The sequence below is a fragment of the Chlamydotis macqueenii genome, chromosome 14, assembly GCF_036417535.1.
Source record: "Chlamydotis macqueenii isolate bChlMac1 chromosome 14, bChlMac1.mat, whole genome shotgun sequence".
NCBI classification, from domain to species: domain Eukaryota; kingdom Metazoa; phylum Chordata; class Aves; order Otidiformes; family Otididae; genus Chlamydotis; species Chlamydotis macqueenii.
This window is the reverse complement of record NC_141569.1, coordinates 18,580,167-18,593,062: the sequence shown is the minus strand read 5'-3', so window position 1 is coordinate 18,593,062 and position 12,896 is coordinate 18,580,167. Positions and strand designations below refer to the sequence as shown.

The 12,896-nt window shown below is 42.6% G+C and overlaps 1 protein-coding gene across 6 annotated transcripts in view; it reads left to right on the top strand.

Moving 5' to 3' along the window:
* Nucleotides 1-12,896, top strand: part of RAPGEF6 (Rap guanine nucleotide exchange factor 6) — a 124,428-nt gene that overhangs the window by 73,494 nt on the left and 38,038 nt on the right. For all 6 annotated transcript variants that reach the window (XM_086758505.1, XM_086758508.1, XM_086758503.1 and 3 more), the window contains exons 8-11: nt 3,426-3,557; nt 10,170-10,353; nt 11,190-11,326; nt 12,251-12,409. In XM_086758505.1, the coding sequence (XP_086614631.1) occupies nt 3,426-3,557; nt 10,170-10,353; nt 11,190-11,326; nt 12,251-12,409 (612 nt within the window). The remainder of the gene's footprint in view (nt 1-3,425; nt 3,558-10,169; nt 10,354-11,189; nt 11,327-12,250; nt 12,410-12,896) is intronic.

The following is a 12,896-nucleotide window of genomic DNA, read 5'->3' as shown; positions in this document are numbered from 1 at the left end:
TATCTGTGGCTGCTGGGACACACAGCTGGCCAGAAGGTGATGCGGGTATAGATGTCTGCGTTGGAAAGCCTCGAACGTGGACGTGGGTGAACATTGCTATTTTGAACTTCTTTCCTAAGACATAATTTTTCAAGGTTTTTTTTTTTTTCCCAGTCTAAATCTCTTCCACAAAAAAAAAAAAAAAACCATCAGAGTCAAATAATGAGAGAACATAATTCACCTGCAGTTAGGACAATGTTACAGCACTCTGAGGAACTTCGCAGCCGCATCCGGCAAGTCCTTCCTGTGCCCGCTGTGTTACAGAAACACCCTGTCCGTGTGTCGCTGCTTAGTGAGCTCTGAAGGAAAGAACAATCAGTTTGGGCAATAAAAACGACACACAAAAGGCAGAAGCTGTGATTTATTTTGGGAGATTGAGTAGAGTGGCAAGCAGCACTTTAAAGGTCACTTGTCTCAAATAAACCTTATCTCGCTCTCAGATTTGAAGAGATATCGCAGTGTTTCCTTGCGTCTAACCTGCGTTAAATGTCTTTTACAAGGACATATGGCAGAGTCCAGCGGCGGCATCGTCCATGCCCGCGTGCTTTAGAGGTGGTGGAAGTGAATGGGAGTGCTGGCGGGGGGTGAAGATCAGCTGTCAGTGATTAACGGGAAGGCTGGTGGTGTTCCCAGTCGGTCTCTGACGGGTGTTTGTGAAAATGCGAAGTACTGACGCAACTGCTTTTGAGAGCCGCGTCTTGCTCCAGCAGGACTTCTCAACCTAGGCATGTAGAACAGCCTTCATCACTAGCGTCTCAACATTTAAACTGAATTAGGGAAGAAAATCTGTATGTGGCACTGTGTGTCTGTGTATGTCGCTGTCTGTGAGCCAGAATGGGCTTCAAAAGCACCAGTTTTGGGTAGAGAATGGACATCTGCCCTTGTCCTCTCAGGAGACCCCGCAGAATCGGTTCTGCTCCTGGGCCTGCTCATCCTTTTCCTGCAGCCCTTTTGAAAACTTGAAAATCATGATGAATCTGGATGGCAGGGAGCTTAAATTAGATTTCCTTGTGTCTGTGTTATCACAGTCAGCGTGGGACTTGCTCATGGACGGGAAGAAATCTAATTGACGCTGAACGCTAATTGAGCTGGTTGTTGGAACAGGGAGGATGTAGAGATGGGGACAGGCTGAGGAGTTTGCAGCAAAACTGTGCTCTTGTCGAGCTGGGGGTAATGAATTATGTGGGTTGATTTGTTCCGTAATTTACTAAAACTCTGGATTTTTCGGTTACGCTGACCTCCAGCGCGCCAGTGGCTGCCGGCAGCCCTGCCTGGTAAATTTGCCAGCAAGTACTGGGCTGCTGCTGGCTGTCATCTGCCCCGAGATGACGCACTGACCTTGCTCGTGTGTGCCTCTGTCGTTCTGCCCGGACGCCGGCGACGCGGGCTGTTGGCAGAGGAGCCGGCAGAGGTGCAGGGCTCCGGGGAGCAGAGGAGCGGTGTCGCCCCACGGAAGGCTCCAGCAGAGGGGTGGACATCCATCCCTCCATCAATCCGTCCATCCATCCGTCTGTTCTCCGTCAGCACCCTGGGCGGCAGCCTTGAAATGTCGTCGGCCTAACGCCCAAACCGCTGCGGCTTTGGGGGAGATAACGGGCCGCTTTCTGCCTCCTGTCCGTTAGTGGGTGGAGAGCGCTTTTCTGTACGCGGCACAAAAACGTGTGCGGTAGGAGGATTCACCTGGACTGTAAAAGTAACCAGGTAGTGCTCCAGGCCAGGATTAAAGCTCAGCTTTCCCGCTTCACTTCTATCCTTTGTTGTTGTTGAAGAGGTCACGTCTCTGTAGGTCAGCTCTAAGCTCGTGCCGCATGTGCTGGCAGCCAGCGTACCTTTTGGCCACCGCGTTGAATTTTGTCAGCCGAGTGCTTTGACCTTTTTGCTGTTCTCAAATCCTGAAAATAGATTTTCCCCCCCAACCTCTAAAACTTTTTGGTGGCTAAACATAGGCTTCAAAGCATTGCGTTTCCTTTGTGTTTGGATCAGGTTCACTATTTTATACGTACTGCTTGGAGGGGTTTTGAATGGGAGTTTGTGAGAATTTAGCAATCTTCTGCTTCTCAAACTTTCTCCTTTTGTGCACACATGCAAACGTCGATATTAATTTACAGACGATATTTTATACTAAAGTAAAATATAAACAAAACTAGAATAATGTAAATATTAGGACAGTGAAAAGTAGTTTTGCAGTCTTTCATTTCCCAGAGTTATTTTGCAAATAATGGTCTGAACTGGTTTTAAGAGCCCGTAGGATGGTTGGGTTTGGGTAGCAGTTGTCGATGAGAATGTCACTGGGAATCACAGGTGGCACAACATCCCCCACGTTCCTCACAAGTTTTGATAATCAATACGTTTAGTCGGTATTTACAAAGTTGATGTTGGATGCACATTTGTACAATGCTCATTTGGAGGGCTGAGTATCTAGTGGCTGGCATGACGGTGTGGAATTTCTTGTTTTACAGAAGAAACCTTTCCATTTGGATCGTGATGCTTGATGCTGTCAGGGTAGTTTGGACTTTTTCTGTGTCAGAACTTTTTTTCAATGAACAGTATGTAATCTTATCATTTATAAATGGTAAAAGTAGATAGATTTTATCATTTTATCACGGAATTTGATTCTGAGATTTTGTGTTACACTGTTCTTTCCATATAGTTGAGTGTAAATTTAAAGAATTAGTAGAAATACATGTGACGGAGAAATGCGTGGCTGAATTAAAGGGCTGCTTATTTTATAGCATTCCGTGTGGCTTCCATTCTTCGGAAGTGTACGACTGACTTCTTCCTTTTTTCAGTAGAAAGAACATGTTTGTGGCCTCCAGTCACGCACTAAAATTTGTGTATCTATGTACGTGTGTTCATTCACAGATAGGTTTATAGAAGTTCTGTAGTCCATACATACACCAATACTTTCTGCGTACTCATTTTCTTAAAGAAAATTCAAAGCATTTTATGGACCAAAGCTTGTGCTTAGATTACGCTACTTTTTGTTCTGTCTTGATGTTTTCTGAAGGTTATTCTTGAACTAGGATGTGAATTGAATTTATAAACGGGAATCCAGCTTCGTGTTGGGTTGCAGCATAAGCTGATTTTTAAGACTGTGGGCTGTTTGGCCAGCATCGTCTTGTTTGTTGTCCTCTGCGTGCTTAATCCTGTTGGGGTACAGCAGTCAGCTGCAAGGAGGCTGGACCTGTGTTTTATAGACCTGTGCGTCATTTTCTGTCAGTCATAGGAAGTCTGTGATTGCGCAAGCTTAGTCTGAATTAGCTTTTTCTCAAAATGGACCTCATTACAGGTGGCTATTCGAATGTGTAACAAAAGTTTTATGGTTAACTTTGTCTTCAAATCAGACTTACATGTCTTGTTTTCCTTTCTTTTTCCTGCCTTTCCAGCTCCCAGCTGATCTCACCAAGATGCACCTTACCGACAATCCTCATCCTCAGGTGACGCATGTCCCCTCCAGCCAGTCGGGATGTAGCATCGCCAGCGATTCTGGGAGCAGCAGCCTGTCTGATATTTACCAGGTAGAATTGCGTTTGTTTTCTTATTTTTCCTTCCTTGATATTAAACATTCCACAAACAAAACCAGTGGCCCTGTATCCTAGGCTTGCCCTCTGCGTGTCCCTGTGTTGCTCGTGTGACCTGCCACCTCCACAGCCACAAGTAAATGGAACAAACTTCTTGTAAAGCTCTTTTTGTTGCTTTTCACATATTTATGCACAAGAAGTGTGCTGTGGCTTTTAAAAGTCACACTGGGTGATTTATGGGATCATTTTCCTTTTTTCTGAAACAGAATAAATGTCGTGAAATCGTTCTTGTGTTTCAAATACCTTCCTTGATTATTTGTATTTATTGGTGTTAACAGATGTTCTGTTCTGCAAACAAAAGCATAAGTGTGCTCGCTGCACTGACTGGCTGTGGAAATTCTAGTGCTGCTTTCTGAAAATAGAAGTTGTCTGAAGTCCAGAGATAGCTTTCGTTTGTTGGCAGAAAATTTACTTACCAAGTTACCTGTTTCCTGGGTTGTTTTGTTCTGGTTGATGAGGATGCTCATCCTGGGTTTGTTTTGATCAGTAATTTTACAGCTTTTCCCCTTTCAAGTTGAAATTTGACTACAATACTGATTAAATAGCAACTGTTGAGCACGCTGTAGGAGTAACTGGACTTTAGACACCTGTTCCCTCTCCTTGGGCAGTGTCTGGGTGCTATTTCTGTTCTGGCAACAGATTAGTGATAGGTCTACTTACAGCGAAGTATTGCTAGGTAACTTTAAAAATAAGGCATTAAAAGCAAAAATCCCTTTAGAACTCTAAGTGTCTCCCTGCATTTTTATCCTGTTTAATCTGTTACTTCACAAATTCTTTAGATTTGCTTGCTGCCAGCCAGGTCGGGAGTGGCTCACGTCCCTGAGAGTCTTTTCAAAATCCTCTGTGAATTCTCCGATTTCTGAGAGGCAATGCTGGAAGATGTTGTTCTGATCTTCATTTTTAATTTTTTTTTTTTTTTTTGTAAAATTCTCTGAGTTAACAGAATTTATTTGGTAAGAGTCACCAGAACTAATCTGTGTGTTGTACTTAACATCTCATGTATCAGGATGCAGATGGACAGTTCTGACCATTGTCTGCTGCCTGCCTGTCTACCTGAGTAGTCTGGAGAGGTTGCTCTAAGTGAAAAGCACTTAAAATATATTATTGATAAAGAAAAAATCCTTCTAGTAGTGAGTGAACACTCTGTCATGTGTGCGTGGTTAATCATATTTGAAATGCCTGACGTCTACTCTTCAGAAAATGCCAAAAGAGCATAATTGCTGAACAAATAAGAGTTATGTAAATAAAAGAAATAATGGAGTAGCAGATTTATATGCACTGTAGTAAATAAACAGTGATGAAATGTGTTTTTGTACCCTAAGGAGTTATTAATTTGTTAATGTGAGAATGCAAGTTTTCTGTTCATTTTGAGGACTGAGGACCTTTCTGGTAGGAATCTCCTAAGTTAGCTCATCTGGTTGCATCCTGAGAGAGCACGGATGTCAGTAAACTTTGCTGAGAGTTTCCAGCCAGCTGGGGTGATGCCTGGGGCAGGTTACCACTGGCAGTCTCATGTGAGATCCTCAACGATCGTATTCCAGCAGCGTGTGATCGTAGCTTCAGGGTCCTTAGTCCTGAAAGATGGCACCGGGGAATCGAGCCTTTGATAAACTGTGGGTGAAGAAAAGATGTGCAACAGGCGTGCCATGAGGGGAAAAAGACCTCCAAACCAACTCACTGTTGTTTTTTTTTTTTTTTTTTTTCCCCTTAATTTTTTTAGTGAATTTTTCCTATTGTGTCCTCGTATGCATAACGTGCAAATAGTAACCTGTCGGAAGATGCTGGGTGCTGCAGCAGCTTTGCTGCAGCAGCTCTAACAATCAGTTTTGTAGAACTCTCTTAATGTTGTCAGCCAGTTATAAGAAAAATAAAATTGCTTCCCCTAGTACTCCTCATGATATTATGAAGGCAGAGCATCTCTGATACGCAGTAACCCTCCGTTTTTGGTATAATGTCCTGGCTCAGTAGCTGAAAGCATGTTTGGTACATTAAAATACAGCTTTTCATAAAGTGTTTGGCAAGTGATGCTTTGCTTTTGCAGCCAGCTTCATATCTATTACATGCCAGACTCTCTAGGAGTACCATTAGTGTCAGCAGAGGAAGAGCATTTCTGAATAATTTTGATTAATGTAGCCTTGAAATGACCTTTTGAATTAACGGTGTCTTAACATTCGTTTTTACAGTAAGTAGTGCAAACGTAATTCCAGAATAGAAAAATATGATTAGAATAGTAGAACCAAAGAATGAAACAATTTTTTTGTGAAGACTTGGAGGGGGTTTCCGTTCATCTGTGTCCACTGTATCCACCGATGTGTTGAAATGAGGTTTTACTTGGTCAGCTGCTTCTTGGCACAGGATGTTGAACAGGAAATGGTGAACGTAAAGCCTGAGGTGAGATCAGCAGAAAGGGGTCCTGCCTTAAGCACTGCTGTGAGCGTGTTGTATTAAACCCTCCGTTAATTGCAGGAACTTGGGAAAACAAATGGATGAAGAGATTTTTCTCCCTTCTGCTGGACTGTTACTGCTCTCTGTTGGAGCTTTCGGTCTCTGTGTGGTAAAATGTCCAAATGTATGTTTTGCAAAGTCCAACTTTTTTTTTTTTTTTTAAGACTTCTTTTTTTTTTAAATATAGGGGGTGGAAAAAGTGATTCCTACAGTTTTAAAACAACTTCTTTAATTTGCTTGAAGTTGATATTTTAATTTTTAATTCTGTCATTCAACCCATTTCTGACAGGATGCTCAGCTGGAGGTGTGGTGTTTAGAGGGAAGCAGGGGAAGCTGTGGTTGTGCATAGCGAATATAGCTACTTTGACCTCTAACAGATATCCTCAGGGAAAGAAAATTCAACAACTGTTGCAGAGTGAAAACATCTTTCTTTGCCCTTTCACGGGACAGGCTTTCAGCCAGAGGAGCACAGGTAATCCGGATCGTGCCTCTGGATCTGGGCGGTAGCACCTCGCTTCTCCTGGCAGGAATTAACTGCCTGCATCAGTCGTTTGCAATGCTGTTCTCATAGTGCCCAACAAACTTGCATCTGTTTTTTCATCTCTCTTCAGTTCTGTCCATGATGTGCTTCAGGTTTCTCCTACTCTTTCTTTTTTTAAAATAACTTTAATTTATTCCAGTATATACAGTTTGTGGGCAGCAACGTTATTGCCCAGCGTTAATTCCAGTAGTGGTTAAGGTTTTGGTATTAAAATGGATTATCTGTAAAATATGCGTCAGGGTGCAGGCCTTACTGAAGGCTTTTCTATCAATTCTGAAAAAAGACTTGGACGTTTTTTCCCTGACAGAATTGACGTGAGGGAAGGGGGAAAAAAACTTGCTCTTAATAGCAGGCCGCATCAGGAGTCACAAGCACTAAAATACGTTTTCATATGAAGTTATTAAGGCACAGGAAATCTTTGATACTTTTTTTTTTGGGTCAGGATGTGTTTCTGACACCCGTTGCAGTGGAATACGTGTCACCACCACCAAGGCTTTCCAAGGGTTGGTTCTTAGATCTTTGGCTTCCAAAGTGTAGGCCAGTGTGCAGGACATCTCCATGATCAACGTTTGGCAAACATAGCTGGAACACGTTAATCGGCAGAGTTTGCAGTGCTATATAGAGAGTAATAACAGTATGATTTAAAAATAGTAAACAAATGTTTTGACAGTGGACTGGTGTTAACCTTCCAGATGATCTGTGTGACACACACCATTTTGGTCTGTTCCTGTTGCCTTCTCAGGAGATGTTCTTGCCCTGTAGACCCAATCATGAAAATCTCTTTGTGTAAGATTTGAGGATTGCAGCTTCTGGTTTAGTTTTGTAAATTAGTAGTTCGTAAATATTTCCGTTAAGAATGATTTTGATATCTAATAATGGAAGCAGCTGGGGCATCGTGCTTGGGAAGAGCAGCTCCTTCTGCAGACAGCTTTATGAGCAAAATCCTTCCTGCTCCTTCCAGCATGGCCTGACCTGCCAGCGTTTTGTCAACCAGCTGCACGTCATCTTTGAAACGCATTTGAAGGCCATCTCTTATTTTGTAGCTCGATTAAATTATAACTTACTTGTCAAGAAAAGAGAAGATTCATTTATCGTCCTATCTAGGTTATACCATGAAAATTTTTGAAGAATCACTTTTCTGGAGAACCTGTGGCCTCAGTTGTGTTGTCTTAGCTTGAGGTTAGCGTAGCGGGAATAGGTTATCGAAGTGGGAGTTAGTGCTGTGGTCTGTTCTACTCGGCCTGGAAGAGTTGATATAAATTGTGACTATTTAGATGAAGAAATGCTAGAAAAGTCCTTGAATAAAACACTGTACTGATCACGTGCTGCTGAGACTCTCCAAGCACAATTTGCGCTTGGGCTTGATTCCAGAACTGTTAATGTGAGCCACATAAGCCAGTAAAGTGATGTCATGTAAAACAGTTTTAACCCTGTGTGTGGTGTTACCCTCCTCTGAAAGAAATCTTTATGTTAAATCATTTAAGCCTTATTTCTTGGGTTCACTGGCTGATTATTAAATGAGGACAAGCTCTAGGGGCCAAGATTATATTTGAAACCCAGCATTTTTCTGTCTGCAAAAGGAGGAAATGCTGCTCAGCTGTCAAAGTGCTGGGGCTTGCGTTAGCCGACCAACATGGAGCGCGTAGGAAGACGGCGGCAGCGCAGTCTGCGGCGATTGAATCACTTGCCATGAGTGATGTTTCTTACGAGGCAAGGAGGGCAGGAGGCTAGCATGGCTGAGTGAGGACCTCCTGGTCAAACTACAGCCTAAGAAGGACATGCGTCCTGAGGAGCCAGGGCTGTGTATCCTGGGAGGAATATAGGGACGCTGCCCGGATGTGTAGGGTTGGGCTCAGGAAAAGTAAGGCACAGCTGGAGCTGGGTTTGGCAAGGGGTGTGAAGAGAAACAAGAAGGGCTAGTGACGAAGAGAACTAGTGACGTGGAGAAGGCAGGGAACCTCAAGACAGGAAGTGGGGGAACAAAATCCTTCCTATGGTAAGAGAAGATCAGGTTTGAGACCACCTGAGGAACTGGGACACGCACAAATCTATGGGACCCAACGAGATGCGTCCCAGGGTCCCGAGAGAGTTGGCGGATGTAGTTGCTAAGGCGCTCTCAGTCTTCTTGAAAAGTCACGGCAGTCAGGTCAAGTCCCCAGTGACCAGAGAAAAGGGAATAAGGCTCTGGGGAGACCTTACTGCAGCCTTCCAGTGCTTGACCGGGGCTTAGGAGAAAGACATTTGCCAGGGCCCGTAGTGGCAGGACAAGGGGCAACGGTGTTAAACCAAAAAAGGGCAGATTTCACTTGGATATGAGGAAGGAATTTTGTGATGAGGGTGGTGAGGCACTGGAACAGATTGCCCAGAGAAGTTGTGGAGATGTTCAAAGTCAGCTTGGTCAGAACCCCGTCCTTTGCTTTGGAGGTTTTGCAAACGTGTAGAGTATTTGTTGTGTTAGTTTGTCATCAGTGTTTTTGTAAAATTTCAAGGATTTATTTTAAAGTGAAAGGGAATATTGTAAATGTGTTAATTTAAAAAATAAAATTCATTTTAACTGCATTTTCTGCAAGTCTCTATATAGTTGCCTTATACTTCTTAGTGATGCATCTTTTTGTTCAAATTTTTAAATTTGAACAGAAAAATGATTTGCATGCTGACTTAAAAAAATAATTGAGCAACTACTCTGTAGAAATTGAAAATTTGAAACGACATTTTTTTTTTTTTGCCTTCCGTCTGTTTGGAAAGTTATTTTCATGCAGTTACATCATTTAAACTTTACAGTAAAGGAATTATTGCAGATGATTCCTGTGTGATTCTGCGTTTTGTGGCCAGCACTGCGTTCTCTTCACCTTTGCTGCCTGTGTCTGCTCCGTGTGGTGTCTGCGTTGCCATCTATTGATGACACTGGGAATGTGTCTGCAGGCACTGGGCGACCAGTGGCATTACTGAGTGATGGCATTATTTTGTTAATAGTACAGACTCCCCAATTGGGAAAAAATATTTAGTTTACATGAATTTGCAAGAAAGGGTAAATGCTATAAAATGAGAATCAGCAAATAGGAGAAAGAACAGTCATCCTTATCTCCACCCCTGGAATTTATATGCTCCACCTGACATACCTGCTCTATGCCAGGACTAAAATCCGTGTTAGAATATCAAAATTAAAAATGAGATCAAATCCCTTTCATTTTAACCCATCTGCTTTGTTTTTCCCTGTGTCACACCGTTAATATCGATGGCTTTTATTGCCTGTAGTTCACTGGGGGTGGAGAGGGATAAGTAAAGACAGAGAGCGAATATCCCAGTACGTTAATTTTGTTTTCAGAGCTTGTGCTCATAATTCCTGTAGCATGGTGTTGCTTTGTGCCCACATTTGCACTGTCCTGTAGCCGCAGATTTCAGTGTAACGTGGCATTTTCAGTGGTGAGAAAGGGAGCTGTTAACAATTTCTAGTTTGGATTGTTGGTCACAGAATTTCTTTTGTTGTATGCGCTACCTAAGGTAATATCGTAGATCATTATGAAGACATGGAACTGTTTGTCTGATGGACGTTTTCTTTATAGGCTACAGAAAGTGAGATGGGAGACGTTGACTTAACAGGCCTTCCAGAAGCACCTGTAGATTCTGAGGATGAAGAGGAGGAGGAGGATGAAGACATTGACAGAACTTCAGATCCGCTTCTAGGGCGAGATGTCGTACGAGAGTGCCTTGAGAAAGAGCCTGCAGATAAAACTGATGATGATATTGGTGAGGGGGGGAGGGGAAAGACCTTTATGTAAACGTATGGGATGTAGCATCTGTAAGAGAAGCATATCTCAAAACTGTTTAGTGAATTAATGTTAAATGTACATCCTCATAACTATGAATGATGCCTTCCAGAGATCACTTTGCTCTGCTGAGACTCTTAATTTCTCATCTTACTGTCTGAGAGAGTGTTTGTTCTGAGAAACTAAGTATTTTACAAACCAATCTTTGAGATGCTTAGGATGCTGAGTATTACAGTCATTGTGTTGATACAAGGGAGGGGTAGGTAGCAAGGTAATTTTGAGTGCCTGCAAACTATTGAATTTGTTATTAAATGTCAAAGAGAACATATGCTGTTACTGCAGTATAGATTTATGTGATTGTAAACTGGAAACCATTTAAGATGAAGATAATTTACTGTAATGTTCAACTAGAAATTGGCATTAGTTTAATAGCAAAATTTGCATTATGCCATACTGCAGATTATTTCTCTAAACACTGGAAAATTGTTCCGTGCTCCTATCAAGCTTATAATTACCGTACTGTAAGGGTATTTTTAGTTTCTCTAAGTGTTTGAAGCTGAAGTGCTTTTACACTCTAGCCAGGCCACTGCCGTAAGAGTCACTCAGAGCACGATCAGGCTGCAGAGCCGAGTTCCAGTTGTTGATGAGAAAATGCTTACCGGGCTCATCAAGCCACAGGCAGTAACGGGGATTGGAACACCACTGAGCAATCTCTCCATGAATTTAACTGAGATTTAGTAGACCTGTGGAGGGTGAGGTATCTGAGGAACCCCTGGGCCTTGCACTCTTCATACCGATGTTTTCTTTGTCTAACAGAGCAATTATTGGAATTTATGCATCAGCTCCCTGCCTTTGCGAACATGACTATGTCTGTAAGAAGAGAACTTTGCTCAGTGATGATATTTGAAGTAGTAGAGCAAGCAGGAGCCATCATACTTGAAGACGGCCAAGAGGTAAGGTACTGCTTACGGGACAGTTTGAGTGCTCTCGGCAGTAGGTCAGCAAGGGCATCTGGGGCTGGAGGGCTGGAAAATCCATTTCCAATTGCCAAACCTCTCCCACACCTGAAAGTGAGAGACTTCTCTCACTGTGACACATATCCAAAACCCCCAAACCTTAGCCTACCCCTCTAGGAGATTCTACCTGTGTATGACTGCCTTGTGCAAGACCTCAGTGTAGGCAAGTAGAGACGTTGTTACCAGGTAAGCGTTAAATCTGGAGGACTTTGTGGTGTAGAAGAACGCATGCTTTCTATTACTAAAATAACTCTCGTGTAATGTAGTTCTAAAAAATACTAACGTGGAGGGGTGTCCTTGCACAGCTGTGTAGGTATTATAACAGAAATGTCAAAATGAGGAGCAGTTTCCATGCACATTCAGTGGGAGAAGACAGATGGTCAGATTAGTGGTCAGGCTCCCAACGTAAGTGCTCTGAATCACTGTCCCAAAATCTCTCTCCGCACTTGGATCAGGACATCTGGAATGGCCGTAGGAGGTCCTCCCTCCAGGAGGACTGGGCAGACTCTTGTCTGGTAGCGACCAAGTGGGTGCCTAGGGGAAGAGCGTTCCTTCTCAATAAATGGTATCAATACCTTGTAGTAATCAGCCCACCGATTAAAAAAGCGATCTATTCATCAGCATTCCTCCCTATTGAATTAGTTCTGAAATGAAGGAGAAATGCTGGAAAGCATTCTTGTTTCAGTTATCTTTAATACTTGCCTTACAGTGCACGTTTGAGTGAATTAAATGTTGCAGAATTGTGGTGACCACAAACCGGAGGCTGCAAGAATAAGCCTGTCTGAAATAAGAGCATTGGAGCAGCTTATAAAAGTTGTTGAATTAGCTTCACTTTTAAAATCTATTTTGTACTTCCTCTAGCTCGATTCTTGGTATGTTATTTTAAATGGCACGGTGGAAATCAGCTATCCTGATGGGAAGACAGAGAGTCTCTGTATGGGAAATAGTTTTGGGATTACTCCCTCTCTGGACAAACAGTACATGAATGGAGTGGTCAGAACCAAAGTAGACGATTGCCAGGTAAGATTAAAATTCTGTACAACTACTTTGTATTTTTAAGCATCTAATAAAAGAAAACAGACTACTCTCATCTTAGGCATGATCTTTATTCCAGAAGGAGAAGAGAAGAGATTGGTGTTTTATGGGTCAAGGGCTCTGCTGATGATGGGTTAGTTGTACACTCTTTAGTAGCTGAGATTTGTTTCACGCTGCTGTTATGTGAGAAACAGGAACTTCTGCTTTGTGCTGAAATGTAAGCTTAGTCCACAGAACAGATAAATAGAAAATATCCTTTTCCACTTCTTACGGGCTTTGTCCTCTGTACGTTTAGGCCATTCGCACGACCTTTTGGGGATGTAAGATGATGACCACTTCTCTTTGTCTTCTGTTTCTAACTTTCTCTCTCGTATAATTGGGCAGAACAGAGTGGGGTTGATGTCAAATGCTGTGCTATTGTGATTTTGTCAAAGCAGCCCAGAGACAGGGATACAGTCATGTTTGGGATATT